This window comes from Chiloscyllium punctatum, chromosome 3, assembly GCF_047496795.1.
Source record: "Chiloscyllium punctatum isolate Juve2018m chromosome 3, sChiPun1.3, whole genome shotgun sequence".
In the NCBI taxonomy this organism is placed as follows: Eukaryota; Metazoa; Chordata; class Chondrichthyes; order Orectolobiformes; family Hemiscylliidae; genus Chiloscyllium; species Chiloscyllium punctatum.
In genome coordinates, this window is record NC_092741.1 from 36,303,939 (window position 1) to 36,331,728 (window position 27,790).

The window sequence follows — 27,790 nt, forward strand, 5'->3', positions numbered from 1 at the left end:
CCTTAGGTCAAGATTGTCAAATTTTAACTAGCTTTTAAGATACTGCCATTAAATTGCTTTTCCTTTTCCATATCATTGCTGTCAGAAGCTTCCAAAAGAAAGTTGCATGAATTGAATCAGACTACACAATCTGGCTTTGTTCTGAAAATAAAATGTGCCTGTTAACACCTGCTAAGCACTTCAATGGTTACATGCTGATTTGAAAGATAGATATGGCGCATCGTATCATCCATCGTCATTTCCGCCACCTCCAAACGGACCCCACCACCAGGGATATACTTCCCTCCCCTCCCCTATCAGCGTTCCGAAAAGACCACTCCCTCCGTGACTCCCTCGTCAGATCCACACCCCCCACCAACCAACCTCCACTCCCGGCACCTTCCCCTGCAACCGCAAGAAATGCAAAACTTGCACCCACATCCCCCCCCCCCTTACTTCCCTCCAAGGCCCCAAGGGATCCTTCCATATCTGCCACAAATTCACCTGCACCTCCACACACATCATTTATTGCATCCGCTGCACCCGATGTGGCCTCCTTTATATTGGGGAGACAGGCCGCCTGCTTGCGGAACGTTTCAGAGAACACCTCTGGGACACCCGGACCAACCAACCCAACCACCCCGTGGCTCAACACTTCAACTCCCCCTCCCCCTCCCCCTCCCACTCCACCACGGACATGCAGGTCCTTGGACTCCTCCATTGCCAGACCACAGCAACACAACGGCTGGAGGAAGAGCGCCTCATCTTCCACCTCGGAACCCTCCAACCACAAGGGATGAACTCAGATTTCTCCAGTTTCCTCATTTCCCCATCCCCCACCTTGTCTCAGTCAAATCCCTCGAATTGAGTACCGCCTTCCTAACCTGCAATCTTCTTCCTGACCTCTCCGCCCCCACCCCCACTCCGGCCTATCACCCTCACCTTAACTTCCTTTCACCTCTCGGATTTCCAATGCCCCTTCCCCAAGTCCCTCCTCCCTACCTTTTATCTTAGCCTGCTTGGCACACTTTCCTCATTCCTGAAGAAGGGCTCATGCCCGAAACGTCGATTCTCCTGATCCTTGGATGCTGCCTGACCTCCTGCGTTTTTCCAGCAACACATTTTCAGCTCTGATCTCCAGCATCTGCAGTCCTCACTTTCTCCTGCACTGTTTTAGTGCCAGCTCTTCCAAAAGACCATTCAGTTGGTCCACTTATCAGTGCAATATTTCCTCCTCCATGTATTTATCCAACTCTCTACTAATTAGTCTGTATCCATCATACCATCAGTCAGTGTTTTTCAAATCTGGTTATTGATACTTCGACCTTTATAAACCCTTGTAACCTTCATTTATTCTCAACCTGTATCATTTTAAACTGTCTATTATTTATATTTATTCTTAACAAGTTTGATGGTTATTTTGTTATTGTTAAACATGTTTATGGTTCAATGCTGATTACTTTAATGGATACACAAATATTTGAAAACTTTACAATGTCAACTAGCACTTCAAGGTAGATGTGATTTAGAATGAAAAGTTTGGATTTTATCACCAAGACAGAAAAGCATATTCAGAATGAGCTCTGATAAATATTCATTAAGTACCTCACCCCAGGTGACTCCAAACATAGATAGTCATAGAGATATACAGCACAGAAACTGATCCTTCGGTCCAACTCGTCCAAGCTGACCAGATATTCTATATAATTCTAGTCCCATTTGCCAGCATTTGGCCCACATCCCTCTAAACCCTTCCTATTCATATACTCATCCAGATGTCTTTTAAATATTGTAATTGTCCCAGCCTCCACCACTTCCTCTGGCAGCTCATTCCATACATGCATCACCCTCTGTGTGAAGAAGTTGCCCCTTAGGTCCCTTTTATATCTTTCCCCTCTCACCTTAAACTTACGCCCTCTAGTTTTAGACTCCCCCACCCTGGGGAGAAGATCTTCCCTGTTTACTCTATTCACGCCCCTCATGATTTTATAGACCTCTATAACATCACCTCTATAATAGCCTCAGCTTATTTAGCCTCTCCCTACCATGGAAACCCTCCAATCCTGGCAACCTCATCGTAAATCTTTTTATCAACCCTTTCAAGACTTACAACATCTTTGCTATAGGAAGGAGACCAGAATTGCATGTTCTACTCCAAAGTGGTCAAACTAACATCCTGTCCACAATATGACCTCCAACTCCTATACTCAATGCACTGACCAATAAAGGCTAGCATACCAAATGCCTATTTACCTGCCTGCGACTCCCACTTTCAAGGAACTGTGAACCTGCACTCCAAGGTCTATTTGTTTTTACTCAGTATGACTCATTGATGCAAACCAAGAAGGGGCCTGAGTTTAATCGGTTGGAAAGTAATGAAAATACCTACAATGTCTCACTGCCTTGGGCGGGGGAAGTCTGCTCTGGGTGAAATGGATTTGAGATGCCCTTCAGTCAAATGACATGTTACTGTTTGTTGACCACATTCATGCGCCAAACCTAGTTGGCAGAAGAAACAAAGGGGGAATTTCATCCTAAAAATCTCTTGGCCAAGATTATACAGAGCCTGCTCTCCCATGCATCACGGCATTCTACCTGCTGTTCACCCAATGTTTTACATGTCTTTTTTTGCGATCAGTAGCAAAGAAAGTTATCAATTGCTTTTGGATGTTCTTCAAGAAATTGGATAATTAACTAATCAATATTAAAAATGAAATGTTTCAATATGATGGTCCATGTTTAAGGTACACATATTTCTTCATGTGAGAGACATGTTTGATACAGATCATTCTTCAAAGATTTGTCCAGTTCCTTGGTTCTCATGCCTCACTTGTAAAATCTGAATCTTAAGTGAACCGTCTTGGCAAACAAATAATGATGTGAAAAATGTTAAGTCAGAAGCAAGCAAATATCCTCCCAGATATTTGGGATAGTGCAGCTGTTGTCTGAGCACTGTAGTTTTGGCCAACTTCCGTTATTTTCCAAATTTAATAATATATCACCTAATTAGCTAATTCAGTTTAGACTTCGATCAAAGCTGCAGAACACGTTTCTGGCTCCCATGTAAACTGCAGAAAGAGCTTTCCTTCTTCAAATCCATGATTAAACCATGAACTAGAGTCTCTGCTCCCGAGAGAAATATGTTTTTGTGCTGATGAAATCTGGTAGTAAGAGATGTGAGGAACACGAGACGTTCATCTGGCGTGTTTCCTACTACAGTTCCATTGTTCTGTGGAAAGTGCTGAGCGCAGCTTTTTCACAACTGGCAGCGACTCCGTCTGCGTCACAACTTCCCCAGTGTCAACAATGCGGCCCCTAGTCACTGGGCAGCACCGCTCTGTCTGTGCTCCAATCCCCAGCACCGCTCTGTCTTTGCTGCAATCACCAGCACCGCTCTGCTCCAATCCCCAGCACCGCTCTGCTCCTGCTCCAATCCCCAGCACCGAGTCCTCACAGTCACTGGGCAGCACCGCTCAGTCCCTGCTCCAATCCCCAGCACCGAGTCCTCACAGTCACTGGGCAGCACCGCTCTGTCCCTGCTCCAATCCCCAGCACCGAGTCCTCACAGCACCACTCTGTCTCTACTCCAATCCCCAGCACCGAGTCCTCACAGCACCGCTCTGTGCTCCAATCCCCAGCACCGAGTCCTCACAGCACCGCTCTGTCCCTGCTCCAATCCCCAGCACCGAGTCCTCACAGCACCGCTCTGTCCCTGCTCCAATCCCCAGCACCGAGTCCTCACAGTCACTGGGCAGCACCGCTCTGTCCCTGCTCCAATCCCCAGCACCGAGTCCTCACAGCACCACTCTGTCTCTACTCCAATCCCCAGCACCGAGTCCTCACAGCACCGCTCTGTGCTCCAATCCCCAGCACCGAGTCCTCACAGCACCGCTCTGTCCCTGCTCCAATCCCCAGCACCGAGTCCTCACAGTCACTGGGCAGCACCGCTCTGTCCCTGCTCCAATCCCCAACACCGAGTCCTCACTGCCCCGCTCTGTGTGTGCTCCAATCCCCAGCACAGAGTCCTCACAGCCCCGCTCTGTCTCTGCTCCAATCCCCAGCACCGAGTCCTCACAGTCACTGGGCAGCACCGGTCTGTCTCTACTCCAATCCCCAGCACCGAGTCCTCACAGTCCCGCTCTGTGTGCTTCAAGCCCCAGCACCGAGTCCTCACTGCCCCGCTGTGTGTGTGCTCCAATCCCCAGCACCGAGTCCTCACTGCACCGCTCTGTGTGCGCACCATTCCCCAGCATCTCCATATCCTCACAGTCACTGGGCAGCACCGCTCTGTTTCTGCTCCAATCTCCAGTACCGAGTCCTCACAGCCCCGCTCTTTCTCTGCTCCATTTCTGAGTACCGAGTCCTCACAGTCACTGGGCAGCACCGCTCTGTCTCTGCTCCAATCCCCAGCACCGAGTCCTCACAGTCACTGGGCAGCACCGCTCTGTCTCTGCTCCAATCCCCAGGACCGCACTGTTCCTGCTCCCAAACCCCTGCACTTTGTCGTCACAGCACCGCTCTCTATCCCTACTCCCAAACTTCTGCACCTTGCCCTGACAAGATAACGCCTCACCTCAGCTCTTCTCCTCCGTCGGTGAAAAATCTTAATGCTTCCGATTCAAGCCGTTGCTTGTAAATAAAAACAACGTCGCCTTTCCTAAACATTCCTTTTCTGACTGTCAAGGGTAACAAATCTGAACCGTTTGCCACGACGCTGCATCGATCGCCCCATTCCTAGTAGAGTACTGCATGGAATCATGGGCTGCTGTCAGGTGTGGGTGGGAGGAGGGGGCGACAGATCAGTACGGAAGACTACAACTCCCACAATTAAGTTCATGTCACACTTCTCCCCTTCGTCTTGACTGCAGTTTACAGATGCCCTTCTGAGAGAACACTAAACACTCTCCACACGTGTACATTGTTTCAGACAGAACTAAACATACAGTAAACATTTATATATGAGCCCCAAATATACAGCATATGTATACTATTTTAATTGCGTTAAACGTACAGTATACAGTTCAAAAGAGCATGACATATGCAGCATAGTTTAAAAGAACAGCAGATTATATATAGTTTGTGTATTAAAGACAAGTACGCATAGTTTGAAATGGCATTAGAATAGACAGTATTTTGAGTATTAAATACACAGTTTCAAAGAACATTGGAGCACAGAGACATAGCTTGAGTATTAAATGCGCGGTTTGAAAAAGCATGCTGCTGCAGCCACCAGTTAGGGGGTTTAAGAATATTAGGTGCACAGTCACATACACACAGTTTAAGAGTATTACGAGCAGAAGAGTAGACCATTCAGTTCCTCAAACCTAGGCCTAACTCCATAACTGAGCCTTTGACTCACCCCTTAATACCAATAGTATCTCAGTTGAAGTTAATAATTGATCTAGCATCCACCGCCATTTGTGCAAGAGTTCTAAACATTTACCATCCTTTGTGTGTGGAAGTGCTTGTAACAACTCTCCTGAATAGTCTGGCCCTAATTCTCGGATGATACCTGGTAGTTCTAGAATCCCCAATCAGTAGAAATATTTATCCTTATCTACTATGTCTTTCCTGTTAATATCTTGAAGATGGATTTAGCCCATTCCTTGACCATCTAAATTCTAGAGAAAACAGGCCTGATTAGACAAATTTATCTCAGAAGTCCAAGTGTTATCCTTGTGAACCTTCATTGTTGTCCCTTAAATACACAGTGCGCGCGCACACGCACACAATCTGAGAGTATTAAATACAGTGTGTGCACACGAGGTTTAACAGTGCACAAACAAAGGATTTGACAATGCAAGTAGCTGCAGACCCGCCAGGGATCTGAGTGTTAAAGGACACACAGTCTGACAGTGAACAGGCGCAAAGTTTCCATGTATTAAGGTGCATACACACATAGTTTAGGAGTATTACGCGCAAGGTTTGACAGCGCATGCTGCAGCAGCTTTACCCCCCCCCCCCCCCCCCCCCCGCGAGCGAGGGGTTTGAAGGACGGGCTATGGAATGCAGCCCGAGCCGGCAAGGCTCGGCGCCAACCAATCAGCCGCGGTCGCGTCTCAGAGGCTGGCGACGATTGGATAATGCGCCCGGTGACGTCGGCGTCCTTGTTGTATTGTTTTGTTTACAGTGCGGCGTCGTGTCACATGGGCAGAGCGCGAGGCGGCTCGCAGCAGCAACACGGCCACGGGCTGTATAGACATAGAGAGAGAGAGAGAGAGACTGAAACTTTCACTCTACTAGCCTCACCAGAACTTCTCAAACAGCCGCGACAACGCCCAAAAGTCATGGCCCACCACCTATTCACACATTACTAACCCCTCATCTTCCACAAGAGTCGTTAATAAAACACTGTCCCTAAAGTAGTCTTTCCTAACTTTTAAAAATGTTCAGATGCATATTTTTAAAAGTTCCCCTTTCGCTTCTTCTGATCCGATCATAAAGATGCCCGTGCATATGCCTATTTAAATCCAGACTTTTCATTAGTTGGTCGGAATTTAAAACGCATGATTCGTGAAACAATCCATTGAGAAGTGACAATGCTTCATCCGATTGCAGGCATAAGATATAGGGGAGGTTTTTTTTGGGAAGAAACAAGTTATGAAAGTCTACGCCGAAGTCCAACTGTTGAGCGCCTGGTTGCTCAAGGGAGGGGGCACAACAAAAACAACGTTGAACCAGAAGTTGCTTTATAGGACGGTTGTACCTGATTTGTGAGGATGGTACATGACCGAATTGACACAGACAAGGGCTGTGTCTGTCTGTATGCCAAATAACAGTCCTAAACTCCCCAACTTTCGGTCGATCGCCTACGTAAACCACGGCACATGTGGTTTTGTTATTGCTGCCGCGGAGGGAATTTTGCAGCCGCCGGACAATAAACAAGACAGGAGACCGCCTCCCCTTCCTCCAAAAGCCGCACTCCACGCCAGTCAAAATATTGCAACCCTACTTCTCAAAGAAAACAAAAGTTCCGCACACCGCGACTAGAGAGGGTGGGGGGTTCAGACCGGGTCCAGGGTTCAGACCTCTGTCACGCATTCTGTTGCCGGCTTACTCGGTCCCCAGTCCGCCCGTGTGGTGTTTTTTTTTCTGAAAATTGACAAGTACATACAAGCAAGTCGATCTGAATAGTGAGGGGGACCTCTTGAAAAGAATTGGGCTCCGGGCTGCTGTCTACTGCAAGTGGCTCACCTGGACGGGCGGCTGCTGCGCGCTCTCCACTTTAGTCGCTCGCCTTTGTTTTGAAGGTGGCGGAACCCTCGCAGATTCTTGAGATCAGTTTCCAGTGGGTGCGGAGAGTGTGTGCGCGACTGTGCCACTGATGGCCCCGGTACTCAGCAATGCTCCAATGAGCCGACTCTCCTCCTCCCTCCCTCCCGCGCTCTCTCTCCCTCTGACCCCCCCCCCCCCCCCTCACTCCCCCAGATCTCCGCCCAATGAGGCACCCATAAACACACGCACGCACCACACACACATATACAGTACGTGTGTGGATACATATATATAGAACCCAGCTTGGCCCTGTAGGGGGCAAGTCAGGGCAAGTAGATGGAGACTTTGGGGAAGGGGGGGGGGGGGGGGGAAGGAAAGAGCCGGCTGGGGTAAACAATTGAGAAATATAAACACCCGCCCCGCCTACACAGGCAAATCCAGGAAACGATTGATGCATATGCAATTATGTTTTTTTTACAGAGAAGTTTTGTTTTGATTTCAAGGATGATGAGTTCTAAACATTGTATAACATTAAAAAAAAGTGAGACAACGGGTTTCAGTGCGCAGGGTGGTGGCGTAGAGGGATTATTTTAAGAGGTTCCACGGTAGCCGAAACTGAGGGAGTTTTGAAACAACCTTCTGGGACGTATAACTTTAAAACCCCTCTGTAAAGGAATTTCTGGACAAGTGGACAGCTTGTCAACGCTGAGTTCGCTTGGGGTCATTGGGGAAGGAGAACGATGCAGCGAATACAGTTCAGTATCGATTTGGCGCTGGGAAACGATAATCCCGATGTGAACCCACAAAATAATCGTCAAGAACCGAGAAAAGGGGTACGATGGAGTCCGTTCTAATGCTGGTGCGGAAGGGTCAGAGGAGATAGGAAAAAAAGGGCTTGATTTTTTTTTGGGGGGGAGGGGGCGGGGTGGCGTATGGAAAGGGAGGTCAACACATAAAGGCAAATAACTTTATATCCAAATAGGTGGAAGATATAATATGACACTGGGACATGCAACAAGTCGCACTCGGCAACAAATAGCCAGTTTTGGAAAGGGCTGCAAGGGGATATCATTTAAGTCATTGCGCGGGGAAAATGAGCGTTTCCAAATAAATATGACCGCTCGACATCACTCCGGCCAATTGAGAATGAAACATTAGATGTTTGTATCTGATTAAACAGCTATTGTCCCAACTGTCCGAGGGGGGAGCTGCTTTCAACATTTAATTGCCAGCATTACAAATTGACAGGGATGGGCTAGGAATATGAGTACCCCTAAGCGGGGTCCGGGGGTGTGGGAGGGGGATCAAATTTAATGATTAAAATAAGATTACTGTCATCAGAGGCACTTCGTTTCTCGGATGTCGGGGTGCGCGATCAACATTTCAAGCGACAAACGAATCGATTCGCTGATGATACCGGGGTCGGTGGCGGCCGGAATACCCGCCTGCTCAGTTTTTTTTTCTGCAAATAATGCGCTATTTTTTCTTCAACTTGCGCGCCGGCGGCTGGAGCCACCGATGTGAAAACACTGGCAGGGACAGAAATCTCAGTAATCCAACAAACTATAACCTCAATGCAAAACAAAAACCCCAAGAAAAAAAAAACTTGCTAAATGAATTGCAAGTTTACTGCGGTGCAGTTAGCAATGATGAAAGCGCGATTTGTCACATCTGAATTTATCAAAAAGAAACGTTTTCGGGAGGGTTATTAGTACGTCCATGTCAATACATGTTGTGGCAGACGAATTCGGTTCGATTTATTAAAATTGTAGAGCACATTTGGAGTCTGTCCTTACACGGGCTGGAAGCATTATTCAACAACCACATTGCTTTGGTTATTGTAAGGAAGAATTTGCAGATGAAATAAACGTGAAATTTATCTGTCGTTCGGCATTAACTGGGGATTTAAAGCGCTTCGGACAATATTGTACAAACAGCAGCGCTTTACTTGCAGAATCTCGGAAAAACCTGAGTCAAGAGTTAGCAGTATGGGTCTAATTCGACAACCACCAAGAACAGAGTTGGAAAGTGTGTACCCGCATGTCTTTAGATTATATACACCCCTGAACGATAAGTGAATAAAAACCGCAAGTTTCATTTTCAAATTAGAGATTATTTTAAATAAATCAATTTGCAGCGTTCCGATTATTCTCCCACCCTCCAAACACACACACACACAAAGACTTTCCCTTCAATTGTACCTCGGTTCCGCGCGAGCCGTGCTCAGGGACTGATGGTGAAGAAGGACAATTTCGGTCTGAAAGAGATAGTAATCAAGTGTGAAAGTAACAAATGTCCACCCACACGAATCAGCAAAGTCAAAACCCGCACGATAACAGAGGCTCCGTGCCAGGGGCGAGAGAACAACAAAATACAGAGTTAGAAATCACACAACACCAAGTTAGAGTCCAACAGGTTTTCTTCAACAAAGTTGTGTGATTTCTAACTTTTTGTCTCCTCCACATAAAAACAAACATACACAAGCACTTTGGAATGAAAACGTGTTTATTTTAGCATTTATTTTTGTTTCCCATTATATCACAAAAATACAATTCCAATAAGAATGGTTTCTGGAAATCAACCGATTTCGTGGCATCTTGATCGTTAATAACATGAACATATTACAGTTTATTTTAATGAACACTGATGGTGAGGTGGGTGAGGGATCTTCTGTGTAGAAAAAGGTGGGCTTGGCACAGTGCGGTCCTTTACAATTTGGCCCGGGCGGAGAGCGTTGCTTTGGCCTGAGGTTGAGTGTAAAATGCCCAAGTGGCCCGGGGGTTGGCGATGCCGGCGATCGGAGCGTGGACGGTGGCGCTGGGGATGTTGAAAGCTGAGAGCACGGTCAAAGCATCTTCCTTCACCGAGCGACACAGTTCAGTTAGCTGGGGGTGGGTGGGTGGGTGGGAGAACAAAACAGGGGGTCACAAGAGAAAGACAAGGGGGGAGCAGGGAAGATTAATCAGGAAAAGAGAAACAAGAGACCCCCCCCCCCCCCCACCCCCGAATAAACTCTCTTCGAAACATCTTTCAAAAACACCAAATAACCTGACCCTGAGAATGATGCAGGTGGATGTTCGTTAGAGACTGAGAACATAAACATTTGGTATCCCTAAAGGTAATGTGGAATTTTCGTTTCGGTTTTGGAGCAGTGGCATTTCTTTAGCGGGCTCGTTCCTCGCGTCTGTCTCATTCCCCGGCCTCAGCCCCCCACCCCAGTGCCATCACCCACTCCCCAGAGCTGAGGGTCACACATCAGCGCCGGGAAAAAAAACTTACCCGTGATCTCAGCGGCGATTCCCCACCCTCACCTTAAACAAGAGAGCGCGGATTATGAGTTTATGATCATCACCGCGAGGGTGAAGTTCTGAAACACAACTTAATGAACGTGTTAACATAAATATATCTGATCAAAACTACCAGTGAGACCGGCTGCCTCCACTGCTTTATACAAGCGCTGTTTAGTCTTAGAATGATCGTGCGGGTAGGTCCTTTCGAAATGATTCGGATCTTGGTTAATCAGCTGTTTAAAATACTCTCCGAATTGGCATCAATGTTCTCGCTGTGACTATCGTTCTCGCTTTTCTTTCACTCCGAAGAGCGAGGTTTGATTTGTTTCTGATCGAACGAGCAGAAACCAGCCCGATTCACCTGGGGTTTAGGACAAAAAAACAAAGCGCCGGGACCAGGTACGTTACAATCTCCGAGCGGCGAGATTGTAAATTGTGGGCCGTTGATATTAAACATGATTATGCACCGCTCTCGGGTGTCATGAAGCCACAGTCACAGTAATGCAACAAAATACCTTCCAAACATCGGCTAGACAAGCTATTAAAGTCGAGCTACACTCGGATACCGCCCTCTAAACCTCGACACACAGTCGGCGTCGGCTCTGGTTAAGAAAGTGACACACAACTGCTCAGATGCATTTCAGAGACAAAATAAATCAAATTGCCCACAGATAAATTAAAAACCTCCGAAAGGGAAACTTATTAAAATGTCCTAATACACTGCACAGAGGGCTTAGATTTCTGGCTAAGATTTCATCTTTTTATTATTCTAAGATTGTGTAGTTTTCCAGTGAAAATACATAGAAATCAAACCTTACACCTGCGACTGCCTGTGTCTGTGTAAAACCATTAAATGCTTACAAATTTAATAAGCACATTCTTTTTTTAAAATAAAAAGCCAGTTCATTAGGTGGAGCACTTTGTGCCAAAATATGATATAAAATGAAACATTTTAAATATACTTTTATTATTAAAGAAAACAAATCTAAGCTATTTCTATATTTAAAACTAAATCTAACTGAACAATGTTTCATCATTTAAATACAGAACAGTGAAAACACTTCCTATTATTGATAATGATGATTTCCCCCAAATTTGCATCAGTACTATAATTTAAAAATCAAACACAAAAGTTCCAAAATTTGAAACCATGGGACAAACTGGTACAGGTGGCTGATATGTGCAAACACTGAGCCCAATACACTGTTTTGTAAATAAAGGTTGTCTGTTAGGAATTGAGAAAACAACAGCTTTAAAAGAACAAAAATCAAAGTCATGACAAAAAAAAACAGAATCCATCACTTTTAAGTGGGCAACACACAGAGAAAAAGGATGCTTGGACCAGACCTTATGAGAGAAAAATAGAGGCCTCAACTTTAGTTGCAGATTAAATTTCTAAATATTGTAGGGTAAGGAACTATTTAAGAAATACTGCTAAATTCTGTTTGGATGAAGCTGCATGTTTTTTTTGGGGGGAGGGGGGAAGCTACAGTCATTAAAATTTCTCTGTCTGAATGGGTTAAGAACAGTAAATGGAATTCCTCATCCATATCTATCTTGTAATAGGTCATCCAGAGGTCCTGGGACCTCAGACCCTGTCCTTTTTCACTAAATCACCATTTTTACTGTTAACAGTCACCAATGATTTTGTGCTTCATTTTGTTCTGTGTGAAGGACAGGAACTGTTTACCTGAGTGAATGAATAATCCTGTTCCCTTTTTGTTTTGTTAAAGAATGCTTTAGTTAACTTTTGATGTGGAGGAGCTGGTGTTGGACTGGGGTGGACAAAGTTAAAAATCCCACAACATCAGGTTATAGTCCAACAGGTTTATTTGGAAGCACTAGCTTTTCGAACTCTGCTCCTTCATCAAGTACAGCTACCCGATGAAGGAGCAGCGCTTACAAAATTGTCAGCTATATTATTTATCATATTCCTATATCAGCTTAAATAATTAATAAATGGCTTTTATTGTTATCCTGGCGTAGTTGTGGTTCATTGGTAAGTTAGACAATTTCAAGTAGGACATATTAGTGAAGGGCAGTATAAACTGCCAGTATCTAACTTGGAGAAAATGTAGCCAAGGTCTCATTTCTGGTAATATTCTGTGACTCCTGCTGCAAAGTGTGTGTCTGCTGGCAACTTGATTCTGATAAAGCTTCCAGAATGCTCTACCTCAGCACAAATCACTATCCCAGAATTTGGTCATCTCAGCCGTCCAAAAAAAAGTCAATTTTAAATGTCTTACAATACAGCAAACAGATAATAAACATTATCAGTCCTAAGCTGGATACAGATGTCAGGATAAACAGGTAATGAATACTGTAATTTATGGAATGATGCTGTAAAATACATTCAAATTAAAGACAAATTATCTAATGTTTAAGAAGGATACATTGGTGCTTAAAACTAACTGTAGTGGGAACTTCAAAATTGTTACTTTCTAATGAACTGTATATGACAGTTAATATTTAGCAGGAGGATTTGGGACTGGCTGTTAGAATCCTTGCAGTGGTAGGACAGTAAAGATGCCACTACTGAGCCAAATTAGCCAGGAAATGTCATGGGTTTGTGCTGAGTTAGTTCACCTCAAACATACATTACAGTTGGGTAGATTTCCATTTCTAGCTGACATCTAATGTATTTAAGGATAACGTTAGAAGTCACACAACACCAGTTTATTGTCCAGCAGGTTTATTTGAAATCATAAGCTTTCAGAGCGCTGCTCCTTCATCAATTGAAGTGACAAAGTCACCTGACAAAGGAACAGCAGTTTGAAAGCCTGTGATTTCAAATAAACCTGTTTGACGATTACCTGCTGTCGTGTGACTTCTGACTTTGTCCACCACAGTTTAACACCAGCACCTCCACATCATTTAAGGATAGTCATGGATTCTGTCCCCCTCCACTTCTAATGTTCAGATAATTCTATTGATGAACACAGTCTTAGCTCACACAAAGAGAATGGGAATTTCCATTAGATAGCAGCAGCTTTCCTGCACTCTTGCAACCTTACCCAGCAAGTCAGGACATTAGAATGGAGAAGAAATCAATACTGAACTACACTGGAAAACGTAGCTGCTGGTGGAACCAGTAATTTGAACCAGCAGAGTTGACTCATGTTAGATTGGAGAATACTGCTCTAACTAGGTAAGGTGCATATGTGACACGTTCTAGCTGACGATGGAAAATAAGGGCAGAATCAAGCATGATTGTGATAGCATTCATGGCTTAGGAGTAACAAGTTGATACTCATTAGCTATAACAATTTAATAGGAAAGATACTACAGGGTTTCTTGTGAAGTTACATTTCATGTTACAGATATTCTGTGACCGCAAATAGAAGAATGTGGATATTTACTACACTTGGAAACTGTACACACATTGGTTTTTCGACCAATAATTCTGCTGTAACTATTGCATTAAACCTGACAACATTGTTATAATGGTCTGCTTCATATGTTGTTACTTCCCAGCACACACATCCAGTCTTGTGCAGCTATCACTGAAATTCATGCAATTCTACCGTAAGATCTTCTCAATTTGCAATTGCTATGACGTATTCTGGTTTATTTCAAAACTATTCAGATGATCTGATTATGATTGTGATTCTGTGCCATTCTGAAGCTACTCAAGGACATATTCAACATTAGACCCTGTCATACCTTTGAATCATTTACCTTCCTTCAGTTAGTGATTTGAACCTCTTACAGATCATTGAAAGAGGTAAATTGTCCATATCATACAGCAAATATACAATAATTCGTAACCATCATCACGTTACTGCAAAACTAAGCCTTTAAACATGATGTGATTTGCAACCTAATAAGCACCAACCAAACATCACAATTCTTATCTGTCAACTTTCTTACATAAGAAAATACAGGTTTGCCATCATCTGAAAATAAAATCATTTGAGCTCAGGTTTCCTGTGTGTGGGAAGAATAGCAAAATCATAGCCTAGTTTGTAAAGCACATTCTCATGATTTCACGAAATGTAGCAGTAGGAAGAAATCCTCTGAAAAGTGGTTCTTCCTGAAATATTAACCCGTCTCTTCTACTCTAATGGATGATGATAAACTTGGTCTGTATTTTCAACAATTTTTGCTTTTAGCTCAAATTTCCCTTTGTACATGGGGCCATGATATTGATTGGCAATGCCCTAAATTTGCTTTCTCTCACACAAACTCAAACACTGTCCTTTGATTATGTTTCTAGGAGATTGATGCACACCACTATAGAGAACTGAAATGCACCATTAAAAGCAAGCAAATGCAGTCTCCAGTAAACTTCAAAGGACACATCCAAAAAGCTAAGGCTGAGTAAGGTCAGAAACCAGTAGAATGGATCTGTTCTTTTACAACAACCTTCTTTGCTTAATATACATTCTTCCGTTAGTTAGTCATTGCTTTTCTCACTTACGGATCAGAGGGCTTTTTCAACTCATAGTTGCTCAGCTTCAAAGGTTCAGTTGTTTTAGCTGCTATATTTTCTACGAGACACATTGACTCATCCGCTTTTCTTGTCTGTGCAATTCCCATGCATTCAAAAGTCACTTCTGGTGCTAATATTGAAAAGTGGATTGAGAGACTGTGCAAAACAATAACAATGTGACCGTGATGGACTGTAGGTGCAGTGAGAAAATTCACACACAGATGTCTATGCTGCATGCTGCTTTGTTGTCTTCCAGTCCTTTGGGAGAAATGTCTTTATCTAATGAGGCCTCAGACACACAGGCCTGCTTGGTCAGTACACTCAACTAGACATCTCTGGAGACAAACCTTCACTAATAGGGTTAGAATTAGCAAATTAATAATTACAGAAACGGGGCTCCAGAGGCAGCTTTGTAGATTTTTATTGAGAACACATCAATTGTGCAGTTAACAGAAAATAATCAAAATGCATGAAATGAGAAAGACATATGGAAATGGAAGATTTATTTTATTAATTGTTGAATGTTGTACTTCATGATCCTGAACAGCAAGCCTTCAGGTTTGATGTAAAATTTATCTAAGAGAGTACAGACTAAAAGCTTGTGCTGTGACATCTTCAATGTGTTCATTATTTTGAGCAAGTTGGTGAACTTTTTCAAAGATTCTATGAGCTGTCTTTGAGTGAGAATCTTTATGAACAGATTTGCCATGTGACTAGTACAATCCTTATCTTGTAACGCTTACAAATTCTATATTACTACAAAGACTACAACAAAAGTACTCACCAACTAAAGGGCATGATTTTTCTGAGGCAAGTCTCCTTCCTCAAAGAATTGGAAAAACTTGTTTTTAGAAAATAAATCAAAACCAGTTGCAATAACTTACAGAAATGTGAAAAGTATTTGCTATTTGTACTTTATCAGAGATTCAATCTGTACAACCATTGATAAGAATTTCTGATACTTACAGATTAGTTTAAGGAACAGCATTGGTCGATCCAAAGTAGCAAATTGCCTTCAGAAAAACGTGAATGCAAAGGTTGGTGGCAACAAATTGGACATTGGTCAAGTACAATTCTATTGTCTTGTGATGTTTGCTCATTCCGTCATGGTGTCACGATAAAACAAGGAGGTGCATGGTTATTTGTTTAAAATATCAATACTGGAAAGGGGCTTGGAGCTTTATTTAAATCCACAATTATCAGGATGCTGTTTGTGTAGAGCTTTAATTGGCCAGTGGAATGGATCAAGTAGAAAGGAAGTCTCTGGTGATGATTGCAATGGCTATCGAGGAAAGTATTGATCATTCAGGAGGGCGAAAAAAATAGGAAGCTGCATGTTGGTGAGCCTAACATCAAGCGTTAGAAAAATGATGGAATCCATCAACAAGGAAGTACCAGGAGCTTAGAAAATCATCATATAAGGCAGAATCAACACTTTTATTTAGAGGGAAATTAAGTTTGACCAAATAACTACAGTTTTTTCAGACTAACAGGGCAGATAAGAAGAAACCCCCAGTGGATATGGTTTATTTGGAATTTCAAAAGGCCTTTTTTTTAGATAAACACTCATGGGGCTAATATGGTAAGTATCATGGGCAGAACATTGATTAAAGACAGAATGAAGTAGAAATAAAAGGATAATTTTCAGGTTGACAGTGGGTATCACAAGAATCAGTGTTAGGGTCTCAACTGTTTCCAATTTATAATAGATGAAAGGAGTTTGTTGATGATAAAAAGCTAAGTGAAAAATAAGAGCTGCTAAAGGATTATTACATTGAGTAGACAAGGGGTGCCAGATGGCGTATCTGAATTATTTTTAAAAGGTGGGAAACTATTAAATGTTGTTCTTCATAGAGATTTGGGAGTTCATGCACATAAAATACAAATCAAATAAGGAGATTCAGTAAATCTTTGCTTTAGGTTACAAAACAGAAATTGCTGGAAAATTTCAGCAGGTCTGGCAGCATCTGTGGACAGAATGAAGAAAAGTCACTGGACCTGAAATGCTAACTCGGTTTTATGTCCGCAGAAGTGGCAAATGGAAAAGTTGACCTGTAAGAGGGTCAGCCAAAAAGAGGCAGACAGCAAAAAGGGTCAGTGACTAGGAGGGCCAGCCAGCAAGAGGGTTGGCCAGTGGGGGAGAGGTGGGGATGGAGAGATAAATGGTTCAGCAAATGGCAGAGGCCATTACAAAGCAGTGCTGCATAATGCATTCTCAACATGAAGCAACGTTGATGCAAATCTACAAAGCTAAACTGCAAATAACACTCCCATTAAAAAGATGACATTAACTTAGAATGCCTTAAAACAGGTTAATCTAATGCAAAAGAAAACCCCAAACAACTGCTGATGCTGGAAATCAGAAATTGTTGGAAAAACTCAGCAGGTCATGGACAGAAAACAGAGTTAACATTTCAGGTCCAGTGACTCTTCATTCTCTCCACAGTTACTGCCAGACCTACTGAGTTTTTCCAACAATTTCTGTTTTTGTTTCTGATTTCCAGCATCAGCAGTTGTTTGGGGTTTTTTTTTTGCATTAGATTACCCTGTTTTAAGGTAGTCCAAATTAATATCATGTTTTTAATGGGAGGGTTACTTGTGGTTTAGCTTTGTAGATTTGCATCAATGTTGTTTCATGCTGAGAATGCATTATGAGGCACTATTTTGTAATGGCCTCTGCCATTTGCTGAACCATTCATCTCTCCATTTCCACCAACTTTCCAACCCCACTGACCAACCCTCTTGCTGATTGACCTTCCTAGTCACTGGCCCTTCTGCTGTCTGCCTCGTTTTAGAACATAGAACATTACAGCGCAGTACAGGCCCTTCGGCCCTCGATGTTGCGCCGATCAAAGCACACCTAACCTACACTAACCCACTATCCTCCATATACCTATCCAATGCCCGCTTAAATACCCATAAAGAGGGAGAGTCCACTACTGCTACTGGCAGGGCATTCCATGAACTTACGACTCGCTGAGTGAAGAACCTACCCCTAACATCAGTCCTATATCTACCCCCCCTTAATTTAAAGCTATGCCCCCTTGTAATAGCTGACTCCATACGTGGAAAAAGGTTCTCACTGTCAACCCTATCTAACCCCCTAATCATCTTGTACACCTCTATCAAGTCACCCCTAAACCTTCTTTTCTCCAATGAAAACAACCCCAAGTGCCTCAGCCTTTCCTCATAGGATCTTCCTACCATACCAGGCAACATCCTGGTAAACTTCCTCTGCACCCGTTCCAGTGCCTCCACATCCTTCCGATAGTATGGCGACCAAAACTGCACACAATATTCCAGATGCGGCCGCACCAGAGTCTTATACAAATGCAGCATGACCTCAGGACTCCGGAACTCAATTCCTCTACCAATAAAAGCCAGTACGCCATATGCCTTCTTCACTGCACTATTTACCTGGGTGGCAACTTTCAGAGATCTGTGTACATGGACACCAAGATCCCTCTGCTCTTCCACACTACCAAGTATCCGACCATTAGCCCAGTACCCCATCTTTTTATTACTCTTACCAAAGTGAATCACCTCACACTTAGCTACATTGAACTCCATTTGCCACCTTTCTGCCCAGCTCTGCAGCTTCTCTATATCCCGCTGTAACCTGCCACATCCTTCCTCACTGTCTACAACTCCTCCGACTTTCGTATCATCCGCAAACTTGCTCACCCAACCTTCTAACCCTTCCTCCAGGTCATTTATAAAAATGACAAACAGCAATGGTCCCAAAACAGATCCTTGCGGAACACCGCTAGTGACGGCACTCCAAGATGAACCTTTGCCATCAACTACTACCCTCTGTCTTCTTCCAGAGAGCCAATTCCTAATCCAAACCTGCAACTCACCCTCAATGCCATATCTCTGTATTTTCTGCAGTAGCCTACCATGGGGGACCTTATCAAACGCCTTACTAAAATCCATATATACCACATCTACTGCTTTCCCCTCATCTACCTCCTTAGTCACCTTCTCAAAGAATTCAATAAGGTTTGTGAGGCACGACCTGCCCTTCACAAAACCATGCTGACTATCCTTGATCACATTATTCTTATCCAGATGTGCATAAATCCTATCCCTTACAATTCTCTCTAAGACTTTGCCCACAACGGAAGTGAGACTCACTGGCCTATAGTTACTAGGATTATCCCTACTCCCCTTCTTGAACAAGGGAACCACGTTTGCTAGCCTCCAGTCCTCTGGCACTACTCCTGTAGACAAAGAGGACACAAAAATCAAGGCCAATGGCTCTGCAATCTCCTCCCTTGCTTCCCAGAGAATCCTAGGATAAATGCCATCAGGCCCAGGGGACTTATCTATTTTCACCCTTGCCAGAATTTCCAACACCTCTTCTCTACATATCTCAAAGCCATCCATTCTACTTATTCGTGCCTCAGTATTCATATCGACAACAATGTCCTGTTCCTGAGTGAATACTGACGAAAAGTATTCATTCAGTGCCTCCCCAATCTCTTCAGCCTCCACACGCAACTTCCCATTACTATCCTTGATTGGACCTATTCCTACCCTAGTCATTCTTTTATTCCTAACACACCTATAGAAAGCCTTAGGGTTTTCCCTAATCCTACCAACTAAGGACCTTTCATGTCCCCTCCTTGCTGCTCTTAGCTCTCTCTTCAGGTCCTTCCGGGCTACCTTATAACTCTCAATCGCCCCTATTGAACCTTCACGCCTCATCGTTACAAAGGCCGCCCTCTTCCATTTAACAAGGGATTCCAATTCCTTATTAAACCATGGCTCCCTCACACGACCCTTTCCTCCCTGCCTGATAGGTACGCACTTTTGGCTGACCCTCTTGCAGGTCAACCTTTCCATTTGTCACCTCGCCAGCTGATCCCTGTAACTCAAAGCTGCTCTCCATCTGACTCTCACCGTTATCATCCGATGCCTCATTCATGGCGTGTGCTCAGAAGAGGAAAGGTCAGATTGAGGTGTGGCCAAGAAGAGGGTCAGCGATCAGGAGAATTGGCAAGTGGGAGAATTCATAAGCAGAAGAGTTGACTGAAATCAAGTTTGGCAAGCAGGAGTACTGGCCAGTGGGAAGGTTGGAGAGCAGAGAGGGAGTGTGGTCAGAGAGTCAGGGAGCACCAGCAGCACTAAGTCAGAGGGCTGAGAGAGAGAAGAGCAGAGGCATGAAGGAGTGGTGAGTGGCAGGTAAGTAGAAACAGCAAACTGTACTTATTTTACTTCTTAAACTCATGTTATTTGGAAGTTACTTCAATTCAAGTATAGTAATTTAGCAATATAAATGCGCAAAGTTTAACGTTTTATTTTTCTTTGGCCTGCAAAACCTCACTTTGCATTGTTTGCAATGAGATAATCATATTTCCTTAACATTGTTCAGTTAACATTGCTTTTTCAGAAGCTAAGCTACAATGTTAAGTGAGGAATTACTGGAGAACATTCAATTAAAAACCCTAATGGCATGTATGTGCTTAGCAGGCTGACGGCCATATGTTATATTTGACAGCCAAAGGCTTTCAGATATTTACAAGGGCTTAATTGTAAATCTATAATTTAATGAACACCAGTCTCCATCTTTCTCTTCCAGACTTTTGCCCTGTCCAGAACTTAACTCACCACGAGGGAAAATTCCGGTTCATTCTTTTTGTCTTTTATTTTACAACCAATGAACAACTTAGAAATTACAAACATTACCCACAGGAGCAGTGCGAAAATAACAAGAAAATCCAAAAAGTCAGGAAATAAGGGAACAAATTCAAAATAGTGTTAAGAGTGGAAAATAATGCACACCAGCCCCTGCAGTAGCCACCTCTCTTTTTCTGAAAACTTCAAGTGGACTGGTGGATACCACATGGTCCTTCTCCAAAGACACCTGGACAAAATGTAGCTACAGAAGAGAGGCAAGCAATTGGGAATAACAAACCCCGAGGAGCATGAAGAAGGTAGCCATCAACAGGTCTATTTTTACATTCAACTTGTTCAGACATGTTATGATACATCTCTGGAGCAGATTGGATCTCAATCTTGGCTTTCTGCCTCAGAGGTAGGGACACTACCACTGTGCCACAAAAGCTCTAAGAGTTCAGGTGTATTGATTTGATAAACAACTAATAATAACCTAGTTTTTTAAAATACATAAACCACCACCAAATCAGCCATGTTACTAACTAAGGGGACATTTATAAGCAGTACCCACTAGGGGCACTGCAACAAAAACAAAACAAAGGGGGAGGGAATAAGGGAGGGGATTAAATTAAAATAAGGTGGAAGACGGAGATCCCAAATCTTATATTTTTACTCAACCTGTTCAGAGATGTTCTTATATACTTCTGAGAAGGTGGGTCTGAACAGCACCACTGATGATAGCCTGCTTCCACTGCACCAGACATTTTCTAATCAGAGATGTTATTTCATTTCTCTAAATGAGGTGGGATTTGAACCTGGGCTACCACCTCACCATATTTTCTAAACAACTGGTTCAGAGATGTTATTGCACACCTCTTTATCATTATCCAATCAGCATGACTTGCTCTAAATCAAATGTGGAACCAGGCTGGTTTACCATTATAGGGACATGCATTTATAATGCTGATAGTGTAGTAGCCTTTTCTACAATATGGATTGTAAGGACAGGTTTCTGCAATAGTGCAGGGCTTTGGTAAGATCACACCTGGAATAATGTGCTTAAGATTTGATGTTTGCACTCCAGCTGTGGATATTTTACTTTGAGTACATTCACGACTGAGATCAATCGATATTTAGACTTGAATGGTATGAAGGCTTATGAGGATAGGGCAGGGAAGTGGTGTTTACATCAATGATGGGCAGCACGGTGATTCAGTGGTTAGCACTGCTGCCTCACAGCGCCAGAGACCCAGATTCAATTCCCACCTCGGGCAACTGTCCATGTGGAGTTTGCACATTCTCCCCATGTCTGCGTGGGTTTCCTCCAGGTGCTCCGGTTTCTTCCCACAGTCCAAAGATGTGCAGGTTAGATGAATTGGCCATGCTAACTTGCTGTTGTGTTAGGTGCATTAATCAGGGCTGAAAGTAGTGGAATGGGTCTGGGTGGGTTGCTCTTCGGAGGTTCGGTGTGGACTAGTTAGGCCAAAGGGCCTTTTTCCACACTGTAGGGAATCTAATCTAATCTAATCAGCTATGATCATACTGAATGGGGGAAGTAGACATGAGGAGCTGTATGGTCTATTCCCTTTAGTATTGCATATGTGCCTACGCTGTGAAATGTGCTAATTTTCACATTGATTTCACTGCTATCTGCAGGAGATCAGTGGTTGAAGGTCAGTAGTAATGTAGTAGCTTTCCTATGTCCAGGACATAAACAATTGAAAATTTCAAATAATTTGTTAAAAAAAGGCTTATGATGCAATGAGCTGAGACCGGCAACCTTCAGGCACATGAACTGAATGCCCAACAGATTTTGTTCAACATTCCCTTAACTCCGTTCACACAATTATTTTAATTACTGTAACAATCTTGATCCACAAATACAAAACACAAACACCCAAGTTCACAGAAAATTATTCTAATCAAAAAACCTTCATCTGATTCACTTACCTCTAACCTGATTTACAATTTTTACTGTATGGTAACTATTAATCATTCTCGAGATCCGCAGTATTGCTTGCGAATTCCTCAAAACCAAAATTAACATACATGCATATTTCCAAAATGTTTGTTCACAATCTTGAATATCAGTGTTGAAAGAAATATAAGACCATAAGACATAGGAGTGGAAGTAAGGCCATTCGGCCCATCGAGTCCACTCCGCCATTCAATCATGGCTGATGTCTTTTGTTGTTCCCAGTAGCTCACTTAAAGGAGGCAATTGCACTTTCTCATTTACATAACACATTGAAAGTGACTTTTTATTCCAATCTTTTTGGACCACATACCTCAGACTTACTGCCAATATCATATTCCATGACTGATATTTCTGATTATTATCACAGATGAAAGTTTCCTTAAAGTGTCTTGGTTTCTATTTGTAGATCTGGTTCTTCTTGCATTTTGGCATTATCCACTGCTTCAGCCTCTACAACTTTCCCTTCTCTCACTGTTGCCACACTCAAGATTGTGTGGCTAAATTCAGCTCAAACTCCATTGACAAATTGGTTGATGACACCACAATTGGTCATTGATTCAGGAAGGGGAGAAGAGGACACACCCCTGTCTGTATCAATGGTGCTGAGGTGGAGGTGGTTCAACAGGTTCCTCGGAGTAAGTATCACCAATTTATCGTGACCCTTACACATCAATGCTACAGTTAAGAAAGCACACCAGTATCTCTACTTCCTTTGAAGACTCAGGAAATTCAGCATGTCCACAATAAATTTACCAATTTTTATAGAAAGCGTTATATCGGATGCATCACAGTTTGGTATGGCAAATGCTCTGCCCAAGACCGTAAGAAATTGCAGAGAATTGTGAACGCAGCCCGGTCCACCATGAAAACCAGCCTTCCTTCCACTGACTCCATCTACACTTCCTGCTGTCTTGGGAAAGCAGCCAACATAGACCGTCCCACCCCATTCCATCGGGCAGAAGATACAAAAGTTTGAAAATACATATCAACAGATTTAAGAACATGTTCTTCCCTGCTATTATCAGACTTATGAATGTGTTAGAGTTGGTCTTTCTCAGTACCTTCCCTGTAGCTGTATAACACTATATTCTGCATTTTGTTCTATAACCCTGATGTACTTACATAAGGTATGATTTGTCTGGTTAGCATGCAAATTGATACTTTTCCCTGTATCTCGGTACAAGTGACGATAATAAATCAAGTCAAATCAACCTTTTGCCTGTTTTGCTCTAGCCTCTTCATCCTCGCAGGCTCTGCATACACAATGTGTTGCTTTCACTTGCTAAGCAATGGCGTGCAATATCTTCTGAACAAACCTTACAATCTGAACAAAAAACAAATGAAGTGTGAAAGGAAATCAGCAATTTATGATGTGATTTCACTGAATTCTTTCTTGGAAAGCATGGCTCAGGCGAGTTAAAGCAGGTCAGATTTATAGTGTCAGTAGGACATCTTGGAAGCAGAGAGGCAGGACTGTGGGATCCCCTGATAAAAGACCACAGCTCTCCCCATGCAGGTGATGACAAGCCCTCCAGAATATGCCTAAAGTCTCACCCCATCAAGTGAAGTTGCGGTTGATCCAAGCGTCAGAAGAGTGTGCCCAAGCAGCAGCTTGATAACAGAGCAACACAACATTGACCTTTTATATATAAAGATTGCTTGCAGAAGTTTATTCACTGTTCAAAGCACCAGCGATTTTAAAACTTGGAGCATTGGAATATCCTCAGGATGTGATACAGTAGTATGCTACAGAAAACTGGAATCCCTTTCCCCAAAAGTTGTGGAACAACTGGAGACAGGATTGACAGAATTCTGCTAGGTAAGGGTATCAAAGGACAGCTATCAAAGGCAGGAAAATGGAGTTCAGATATAGGTCTGCTGTGAGCTAATTACTTCCTTTCAGATTTTTTCTATAATTGTGGATAAATGCAAGCTATTTCTATCATGTTTACTTAACAATATCATGCCAATGTCTAAAAGGAACAGGTCTGAAAGCAGACAAAACAAAATAAGGGTGCGTCGTTACTTTTTCAGAATCCAGTACTAAAACAAATTAATCATTTATGTTACTAAATACTTGCAATAATTTTGTTTTTCTTAACAATTCAATTATGGAGGCAAATATTTATCTATCCAATAACATCACTAATATTTAGTCATTATGACATTGCTCTTAGCGGTAATTTAGTGTGCACAAATTAGCAGCTACAGTTTCTAACTACAATACATCAAACAGTCATACACTAATGATGAAGCACTTTAGGAGACTTTGAGATTGTGGAAGATACAATAAAAATGCAAGTTATTTCTTTCTTGAAAATTCACATACATGTATATTGATGAATTGCTGAGATAAAATAAGGTGAGAGAGAATCAAGATATTGTCATAGACCCAGTAGGAGTGAATGGCGAGCTGCTGTGCTGTATACTCTATTTTACAGCTGTTCCCATTTCCAATAGGGAAGACGAACTTGGAGGCAGAGTTTGAATGTGTAACAAGACTATATGGTTTGGCTTCACATTAGCAGGGGCATATTTTCAACTCACTATCCGAGTGTGAAGTTCCCGTAATGTATCCGTATTTGAAACATGAAGATGGCATATTTACTGTGGGAGCAAGCAGTCTGAAGCACCAGCTTCATGGCTATAGAAAGCAATTTTAAAATTCACCCCATGGTCACTGGCTACACATCCAATATCATATTTATTTTTTGCTCTTCTCTTGTCTCACCCAACTTATTTTTTCCCTTCCAGCTGAAGCAGCACTTTAACTGCACTTCCCACAATCTAGTCTACTCATTCACTGCTCAAAATGTGGTCTTTTCTACATTAGGTAAACAAAGCACAGACTGGGTGACCACTTCACAGAATGTTCTGCCTGCAGAAAAGACCCTGAGCTTCCAGTTTCCTGCCACTTTAACACACCATCCTATTCCCTGGCCAACATCTCTGTCTCAGGCCTGCTGTAGTGCTCCAGAGAAGCTCAGTGCAAGCTGGAAGAACAGCACCTCCTTTTCCGTGTGGGGACCCTGCAGCCCTCTAGACTCAATATCAAATTCAATAATTTTAGGACCTGAACTCTCCGATGTCCTAGCTCCCTACCCCACACACCAGGCCTTGTTATCACAGTCTGCCATTACACACTATCTCTTTTCTGAGCTGAAATGTCACCTTTATTTTATAAAATCTTAAGGTATCTCGGGTCTGCATCTTGAAGGAAGTTCTGGGATTTATATTTTAATCAATCAAAACCTGCATCCCCATTCTAAGTGATTAAAGACTGAACAGCAATCTAGGTTTGTTCAATACATCACATCACTTCGATGACACTTTGATCTTTTACTATAATTTCTGTGCCCTATGATCCTGCCACACTAGCTACCTGATGAAGGAGCAGTGTTCCAAAAGCTTGTACAAAATTTGTTGGACTATAACCTGGTAGGCAGAGATGGGTACTGCAGATACTGGAGATTAAAGTCAAGATTAGAGTGGTGCTGGAAAAGCACAGCAGGTCAGGCAGCATCCGAGAAGCAGGAAAATTGACATTTCGGGCAAAAGCCCTTCATCACGACTATAACCTAGTATTGTGTGATTTTTTAACTTTGTCCACCCCAGTTCAACACCAGCACCTCCACAGCAACACAATCTATTAAGCCACCAACTAAGTTAGCCACCAATAATCTCCATTAACAGCTTTTCACCCTCCTAGCCAGATCATTATCAACTCTTTTGTCTATCCAATTGTTCTCTCTCTTTGGGCTCTATCCTCACCTATCATTTACTCCCTAGCCCCTAGCCCCTACCCCCACCCTATCTTCTGCATATAAACCAACATTTTCCTAGTTACCATCAGTCCTGAGAAGGGGTCACCGGATCTGAAGCATTAACTCTAATTTCTTTTCACAGATGCTGCCAGACCTGCTGAACTTTTCCAGCAACTTCAGTTTTTGTTATTTTCCACTGTGCATTTTCCCAAACAAGATATACTTTTCCATTCCCAGAGTTCCTGTACTCCTGATTCAGTCATGAGGTTTGGGGAGAGGTTTGGGGTGTGTGCGTTATTACAGAGGAGCATCACCAACAAAGTTTTTAATTCCTTTTGGAAGTGTTTCAAACATAAAATGCAATGTGGATGGGAACCTACTGCGCAGATGATAATTCCGGCCCTGAACCCACGCAATAGCACTTCCAACATTTCAGAACTGACAGACTGAACTATGTACCGTACATCTTTTGACTTTTTATTATTTTTCATGTTCCACTTGCTACTTCTAAAATTTATATCTTCAAAATAAAATATAAATGGCAACTCATTGAACGTGGACTGTTTGGTAACCTACAGCACTCACTATCTAAGACTATTCAGTAATATAGTTACACAAAGACTTGTTGTAAGAGACATTAGAGACCTAAAAGCAAACAAAATAATGCATAGTGGCCATCCTACTCTACAAAACAGAGTTCAGTGTTAAACTATCCCTTAACATCCTGGAAACATTCTTTTTCAGAGTCATATAATCATGGAATCATACAGCATGTAAACACCTAGTCCACACTGACTGTGTTCCCAAACTAAGCTAGTTCCACCTGCCTGGGTTTGGCCCATATCCCTCCAAACCTTTCCCATTCATGTGTTTCTGCACATGCCTTTTAAACATTGTAATTGTAGCTGCATCCACCACTTCCTCTGGCAGTTCATTCCATACTATAAACAGTCTCAGTGGTTGTCCCCATGTCCTTTTTAAATTCTTCTCCTCTCACCTGAAAAATATGCCCCTTAGTTTTGAACTGCCCCACCTTGGGGAAAAGACCTATGCTATTCACCTTATCTATGCCACTCATGATTTTATAAACTCCTATAAGGTCACCTCTCAATCTCTTAGGGTTTAAAAGGGATGCAGTTCCCCAAAATCTTGGCTACAACTTGAAAACAATCTCTGGAGAAAGGGTTTGAACAGGCAGTTGTGTCATTTCTCCAGGGTTCTGCTGATCATGGACTAACAATATAGACAGGGTTCAGAACCCCAATGGAAATTCTAGGCAATTTCCTCACTCAGGAGAAAGTGAGGACTGCAGATGCTGGAGATCAGAGCTTAAAAATGTGTTGCTGGAAAAGCGCAGCAGCTCCTGCTGCGCACTTTCTTCACTCACTCAAGTTTTTATTTATTGACTCGTGGGATGTGGTGTTCTTGGCTGGGCCAGCATTTCTTGCCCCTAGCTAATTGCCCTTGAGAGACTCTGGAATGCCAATTTTATGGAGAGACATATGTAATT

The 27,790-nt window shown here is 42.8% G+C and overlaps 2 protein-coding genes and 2 long non-coding RNA genes across 9 annotated transcripts in view; 2 read left to right on the top strand and 2 right to left on the bottom strand.

Annotated features, from left to right (window-relative positions):
- bcl2l11 (BCL2 like 11) overlaps window positions 1-7,334 on the bottom strand; it is a 48,237-nt gene extending 40,903 nt beyond the window's left edge. The window contains exon 1 of one of the 3 annotated variants that reach the window (XM_072551491.1): window positions 7,174-7,334. The gene's annotated coding sequence lies outside the window, so the exon portion shown is untranslated. Of the gene's footprint in view, window positions 1-2,368; window positions 4,481-4,552; window positions 4,737-7,173 lie in introns of those variants that run through there. The other 2 variants (XM_072551510.1, XM_072551500.1) reach the window with 2 other exon arrangements.
- LOC140457857 (uncharacterized) overlaps window positions 1-27,790 on the top strand; it is a 560,696-nt gene that overhangs the window by 475,270 nt on the left and 57,636 nt on the right. For 3 of the 4 annotated variants that reach the window (XR_011953377.1, XR_011953376.1, XR_011953379.1), the window contains 2 exons: window positions 15,885-15,953; window positions 20,501-21,139. The exons of the other annotated variant lie outside the window; for it this stretch is intronic. This is a non-coding gene — a long non-coding RNA (uncharacterized lncRNA). Of the gene's footprint in view, window positions 1-15,884; window positions 15,954-20,500; window positions 21,140-27,790 lie in introns of those variants that run through there. 4 annotated transcript variants of the gene reach the window in all.
- acoxl (acyl-CoA oxidase-like) overlaps window positions 9,703-27,790 on the bottom strand; it is a 392,592-nt gene continuing 374,504 nt past the window's right edge. Inside the window, exon 19 of the mRNA XM_072551478.1 lies at window positions 9,703-10,079. Within this exon, the coding sequence (XP_072407579.1) occupies window positions 9,903-10,079 (177 nt within the window). The 3' untranslated portion in view covers window positions 9,703-9,902. The remainder of the gene's footprint in view (window positions 10,080-27,790) is intronic.
- LOC140457881 (uncharacterized) lies at window positions 22,649-23,727 on the top strand. Its single transcript, XR_011953396.1, has 2 exons — window positions 22,649-23,151; window positions 23,282-23,727. It is a non-coding gene; the product is annotated as an uncharacterized lncRNA (long non-coding RNA).